The sequence below is a fragment of the Caretta caretta genome, chromosome 3 (assembly GCF_965140235.1).
Source record: "Caretta caretta isolate rCarCar2 chromosome 3, rCarCar1.hap1, whole genome shotgun sequence".
Taxonomy (NCBI): domain Eukaryota; kingdom Metazoa; phylum Chordata; order Testudines; family Cheloniidae; genus Caretta; species Caretta caretta.
In genome coordinates, this window is record NC_134208.1 from 6,988,040 (window position 1) to 6,994,916 (window position 6,877).

The 6,877-nt window shown below is 48.2% G+C and overlaps 1 protein-coding gene across 1 annotated transcript; it reads left to right on the forward strand.

The window, feature by feature from the left end:
* Positions 1-4: 4 nt before the first annotated feature.
* Positions 5-6,186, forward strand: PTRHD1 (peptidyl-tRNA hydrolase domain containing 1). Its single transcript, XM_048845852.2, has 2 exons — positions 5-427; positions 5,695-6,186. The coding sequence occupies exons 1-2, from the start codon at positions 20-22 to the stop codon at positions 5,863-5,865; spliced, it is 579 nt and encodes a 192-aa protein (XP_048701809.1). The 5' UTR covers positions 5-19; the 3' UTR covers positions 5,866-6,186.
* The last annotated feature ends 691 nt before the right edge of the window (positions 6,187-6,877 follow it).

Consider the following 6,877-nt stretch of genomic DNA (forward strand, 5'->3'; position numbering starts at 1 on the left):
AGTGAGTCCGTTCTGGAAGATGGCGCTGAGGAAACCCTTTTCCCGGCATGCTCCGCGCAACCGTCATCCGATTCCGTACATTAAGATGGCGGCGCCTAGCCTGTTTCCCCAGCATGCCGTGCGTGCTGATTCCGTACGGCAAGGTAGGAGTGACTGGGCCCTTTTCCCGGCATGCTCCGCGCCTCTCCCTCCCGCCAGGTGTCCGTACGCTAAGATGGCGGCGCCCGGCGGTAGCTCGGGGCGACGGTTGGTGCAGTACGTGGTGCTGCGGGGGGACCTGCAGCGGGAGCCGCTCTCGTGGCCGCTGGGGGCCCTGGTGGCTCAGGCCTGCCACGCGGCCCTGGCGGCGGTGCACGCGCACTACGGGCAGGCGGACACCGGGGCCTACCTGGCTGAGGGCGGCAGCATGAGGACCGTGGTGCTGGAGGTGAGCGGGGCCCGGGGGGAGCCCCTGGCTCGGGGGAAGGGCGGCGGGGCCCGTGGGCCGCGATATGGCCCGTGGGCGTTGGGGCCGGGCGGAAGCGCCTGGCGGGGGCGGGGCCTGGAGTGCCCCTAGCGGGGAGAAGGGGGAGCGCAGGAGACGTGGGGGTGAGGGGCCCGTGGGGGGGGGTGTGAGGGGCCCGTGGGGGGGGTGTGAGGCCCAGGTCTGTGGGGAGAGGGGTCCCAAGAGGCCCACACGTGTGGGAGGGCAGGCTTGTGCAGAGCTGGGCGCTCTGCGTACAGTGCAGGGGACGGGACCAGCCCTCGGGGTGCCTGGCTTCATCTAGCGCCAAGCGGTGGGTCCGCGCTGCGAATCCCGGTAGGAACCGTCATTCCTCCGTGTGAGGGCAAAGCCCCAGGGCCGGGGCTAGTGCTGCTCCCCTTGTGCGCGCCGAGCGCTAGAGCCGCGTCCTGGCCCAAGGAAGAGGTGCGAAGCCGCCTGAACCAGGAAAATGTCCTGTAGCGTCTCCTGGCATGGATGCAGGTGCCTGGCTCTGCGAAGCATCCAGGCTTTACTTCCAGCACTGCCCAAGCACAGGACATTTGGCAGCCCTTGCTTTAGGGAAGGCAGAGAGCGGGTAGGGCTGCAGAAAAGTAGGCCCAGCAGAGCAAAACCAGAGCATCTGGTCACCCGGCAGGTTCTGTCTTGATCCAAATGCTCAGTTGCTCATGGAGACTACAGGTTCCAGCACATGATGCTCCAGAATTCAGATGACTTGTGGAGTCTACAAGTCCCAGCTGTCAATTGGATTAAAGAAACTCCATTGACATAAAGAGAGAAGCAATAGTCAGGACAGTTAAATCTGATATAGTCAAGTATCTGTCCAGTGGGGCATTGCTGTATGGGAATTTCTAAACCATCTGTCCATAAGGTGGGAATTGTTTACTTCTAAACTGTGAGATGAGGGCATGGCCGATTGTGACACCTTAGAAAGCTGTGTCTTTCGGACACTTCTGCATACGATGATTTCCCTCGGTCTGACCATTCAGAATATAAGTAACAGCATGTGTAACTATCCCCCCTCACAAGTCATTAGCACGTTGCTTGAGTTATTGAAAGAGTTTTGTTGCTTGGCAGGAGTTGAAGGCTGCTGTTTATGTGGACTAGCTGAGAGGGACACTACACGCACTTCTCAAGCAACTTGCATGTGAATGGCCTTGCAGTGTAGATAAAACGTGGCATTATGGAACTCATATCCTATCTCAAATCCAGGTAGTCCTACTGAACCTACTTCCCAGCTCTTGGTCTATTCATATGTATGAGCAGAACATGAATACTTAAGAGGAAAATTACCCAGTTTTTAGCAGTCTTTGCTTCTACCAAAGGCAGTGTGGTTGGTGGCTATAGCATGGAACGGAGAGTCAGAAAATCTGGGATCTGTTCCGCCAGCGCCACCTACACTTCCTGTGTGACCTTTCTCCACTTCATTTCCTCATCTGTAAAATGGGGATAATGATAAGTGCTGTATGATGGCAAGGTTTTATTGTTTACCTAGTAGTAGAAGTGGAATACTTGTCTGTTATTCTTGGCATTAGCTAGTGCTATCAGTCCCTCATTCCATATAAACTAGCCTCATACAGAAGAAAATCATAGTTGTGAGGCTGTCTCACAATTATTAACAAAGTATCCTTCCCTATTGTTCCTACAGTCTGTTGTAATACGTCGTCATCTCTTCCCCCTAACATGTTTATTTCAGCAGCTGCATTTGCTGCCAGAACTGAGGGTTGATTTGCCTATTGGCAGTAAAAGATCAGTAGGGGGCAATAGTTCTTTTCAAAACTAACTTGTTGCAGCTTTGAGACACTTATTTGGGAGCTGTCTGCATAGGGAGTTGGTTTCATTCTGCAGTTCTGTCTGTATTCTGGTATAGCCCAACTGAAGCAATGCATGGGGGAAGTTCATTGTTCAATCTGCAGTCGTGTGTGTGTGTGTGAGATCTCTGAAATTGCTCCTGTTGGTACCTGTCTGGTTTCAAGTCTTGGTTTTCACACCCACTGCTGAAAGGTAACGGTAATATTTTGTTAGCCTTGAGTTATGAGATAGTTTGATGTCACAGTAAGACTTGTCCAATGTTCTAGAGATAATGCCAGCCCAGCACTCTGCAGCTAACCTAGAATGAAAAACCAGCCCTTGAGAGCTATCCTAGAATGACAAGCTTATTATATGGTACCATCTATTGCTTTGCAAGCATTCAGGAAAATGAAACCTAGCCCCAAAGAACTTCCACTCTAAACTAGATAGATAATGCAAGGAAGAGGCTACAAATCAGAGAGGGAAACTAGGAGATATATTGCAAAGGAAGAAGCAGCAAAGTGGCAAGAGCCTGGATGTGTGGAGATGATGATGCAAATCTGGGTGACAAAGAAGAGGTTTGAGTACTCAACTGTGTGAGAGTGAGATGGGAGAAAGAGGGCTGAGAGGGAAGAATGGTAGCTCGGGTTTGATAGAACACTGTGACATCTTGGGGGGTGATGTTACAGAGTCAACGAGTTGTGCACGGGCAAGGGTAAGGGAGAAATTTCCCATGCAACAGATTTGTATTCAGTATCCAAGGGATTATCACACACTGTTGTGTGGTGTTAAACTGCTCTCTTGCAGTGCCCTCACAGGTAACATCTGACCTCACAGCCATAGGTTCCTTTTACAGAAAGGCAAATGCAGATGGAAAAACTGCTCACAAGCTTGAAAATGCCAGAGGGAAGAGAATTGAAGGACTCCATGCCCCATTTGTTGGGCTGACTTGTCACTTCCATGAAAAAAGTAGATCAGTGTGGTAGCAGCCTCCTACACTAACCATCCGATGTACGGTGTGAGCACCCAGGAAGGAATCTGCTTCTCTGTCCGTCGCGTGCAGGAGCTGAATGTCCTCTACATGGACAGAATGCACCCGTTTGCTTCTAGTTCAGCATACTGAAGAAGGTGGTGGGGAAGAAAAGTAGCAACCTTTATATACACCCTTGAACAATGTGACAGGCAAAGCACCTGAGATGTTTAGTGAGCAGCTGTGCAAAGGAGTTGTGGTAACCCACAGCGTGTGGAGCTTGTAGGTCCTGAATGACCATTTCTGAATATGATGGGCACTTGAATAATCATCTCTATTTATATTGTGCTAATGGTGTGGTATCTAGGTGCCCATCCAATACATGTTGATTGGATTAGTTAGAGTAGTTATCAGTGGTTCAGAGTCATGCTGGAAGGGCATAGTTTGTGGGGTCCCGCAGGGATCAGTTCTGGGTCTGGTTCTGTTCAATATCTTCATCAGATAATGGCACAGAGAGTACACTTATAAAGTTTGCGGACGATACCAAGATGGGAGGGGTTGTAAGTGCTTTGGAGGATAGGATTAAAATTCAAAATGATCTGGATAAACTGGAGAAATGGTCTGAAGTAAATAGGATGAAATGCAATAAGGACAAATGCAAAGTACTCCATTTAGGAAGGAATAAAAAGTTGCACACATACAAAATGGGAAATGACTGCCTAAGAAGGAGTACTACGGAAAGGGATCTGGTGCTCACAGTGGACCACAAGCTAAGTGTAAGTCAACAGTATAACGCAGTTGCAAAAAAAGCGAACATCATTCTGGGATGTATTGGCAGGAGTGGTGTAAGTAAGACACAAGAAGTAATTCTTCTGCTCTACTCCGTGCTGATTAGGCCTCAACTGGAGTAATGTGTCCAGTTCTGGGCGCCACATTTCAGGAAGGATGTGGACAAACTGGAGAGAGTCCAGAGAAGAGCAACACAAATGATTAAAGTCTAGAAAACATGACCTGTGAGGGAAGATTGAAAAAATTGGGTTTGTTTAGTTTGGAAAAGACAGAGGGGACATACTTTTTCAAGTATGTAAAAGGTTGTTACAAGGAGGAGGAAGAAGAATTGTTTTTCCTAACCTCTGAGGATAGGACAAGCAGCAATGGGCTTAAATTGCAGTAAGGGAGGTTTAGGTTGGACATCAGGAAAAACTTTTCAACTGTCAGGGGGGTGAAGCACTGGAATAACTTGCCCAGGGAGGTTGCAGTGTCTCCATCATTGGGGATTTTTAAGAGCAGGTTAGACAAACACCTGCCAGGGATGGTCTAGATCATTATTCCTCCCCTGAGTGTAGGGGGCTGGACTAGATGAGCTCTTGAGGTTCCTTCCAGTTCTGTGACTGTCTAATAAATCCTCCATCAGAGTCCATGCCCGCCCATCCTGAGGAAGAGAGCACCTTCTCCGCTCCAGATGCAGTCAAGATTCACTTCCATTTAAGCATCTGCTCCCATTTAGAGCCCGTACTTGGGGCTTGTCTATACTCCTAATTTTTTGTTGTTGCATACCTGTACTGGCAGCGCCCCCTAGTGTAGATGCAGTGTAAGCTGACAGGAGGAGGTTTTTCTATTGTGTAGCTAAACCACTGCTCTGAACAATATGAGCTATACCATCAGCAGCACTCTTCTGTTGGCTCAGTTGCATATACATCAGGGGATTTGCTGGCATAGCTGTATCAGCTAGGGGTGCGTGATTATTCTGTAGTAAAGATTCAACCTTAGACTCTGAGCATTTTAGGACAGTTTGAGAGATCTGTAAAGTGCTAGGCACTCCCCAGCATGGTATTTTACTAATCACCTGCATCCTGTGGTGACACTTTTCCCAGTCATTGTCCCTATCTGCCCCTTGAATCACAGGAAAGCAGATTCTGCCAATCACTCCTGGTAGTTTTTGGTGAAAGGATTTCTCTCCTGTAGGCAGAATTGCGGACTTGAGTTACCCTCAAGAATTGGACTTATTTTGGACAAATACATAAAAGGGAGGCCTTGCCTCCATTAAGGAACGCTAGGCACCTATGGAAGGGTTACTGCTATGTTCTGGCTAACTTTGTGTGAGTCCCTTTGAAGTTTCAGTGGCAGAGTTATTCTTTTTCTATTCCTAAAAAGCTGTGAAGTATTCTGCACCAGCAGCGATTGCCACGTTCCATCCCAGAACTAGCTGCATTTCAGTTGCATGCAGGTAATTCTTCTCTCTAGATTTTGCACATGCAGTTGAAGTGCTTTGAGATCCTTCTGATACTGTGTGACTAGAAAGTGGTGTTAGAATTGTCTACGTGTGTGGGGAGCAGTAGTATGGAGGTAGAAGATCTGATCAGTCAGCACAAGGGCTGCCTTTACTGCTGGCTTCCCATGACAATCTCACGTTGAGCTCACAGTGAATTTTTCACCCCCCCCTGTTCTCTAGGCCCTGGATGAGTGTGCCTTGACGACGCTAGCTGAGACTCTGAAGCAACACAACATCGATCACAAAGTGTGGATAGAGCAGCCAGAGAACATCGCTACTTGCATCGCACTCAGACCCTACCCCAAAGAGGAAGTGCACCAACATCTGAAGAAGTTCAGATTGCTCAAATGACCTTTACCCTAGCTTCCCATTATAGGTCCCTCACCTTCATTGTGTCATACAGACTTAACCAGAACATGTAGCTTTCCTGGGTGCGTCTGGCTGTAAAAATGGTACAGATCTATATGGAGACAATAAAGCTGCATGTGTCCTAAAAGCATCATTTTAAGATGCATCTGCTGAAGAACTTATAACCTTTTTACTGCATGTTGCTGTTAAAGCCAATGCTCTTCACTGGAGATGATGAAACACCCATGTCTTTCACTTCCATGGAAAGGGATTTTGGTGGAATGTATGAATGCAGCTTATTCCAGAATAAATATTCACATATCAGCTTTGAGCCATCAAAATTGCAGTGAGCAAAGATGGAAAAGATCTAATGGCACACTTAGTCTGTTCCACAGCCAGAGTGGGTTTTTTCCCTACAACATACTCCCTAGGTTGTGTCAATTCTCATTTTTAGATGTCTCCAGGAATGGAGCTTCCACTGCTTCCAGGGGGAAAATTATTCCTTAGACCAACAGGTCTTGCTTTCTAGGGCAGAATTTTTCTTGGACATTCAGCCTAAATTTCACCCCATTATTCCTGTCTCTGATGCTGAATTCTTCTCCTGTCATGGCCTATAGAGAATAGGTAGTAGTGAGATGTCCTTTAGTTTGTCTTTCAATCCTCCTGGAGCTGCTGTTGTTCTGTCAAAGTCAGCTCCTCCAGGTCTCTCATCCTCTTCCTTTCTCCTCTCTGAGCTCTCTCCAGTTTGTCTGGGTCTTCCAAATGAGTTACCCATGTGCAGTCTGTCCTCTAACAGCTGGGGTGATGCTGCTGCATATGCAGCCCAAAATCATAGCTAGCGCATCGCATAAGATGCGTGCAGTTACACACAGGTTTGCAATTTGTGGTACCCTATTCTGCTGTAGGTCTCTCAACGCTACTGCTGCCTTGCTTTCTCCCTTCCATGGCCTCCCTGAGAAGCAGAAGACTTGTCCACAGCTGTTTGATAGTTACCCAGAGTTTGTTTGTGGGGAGT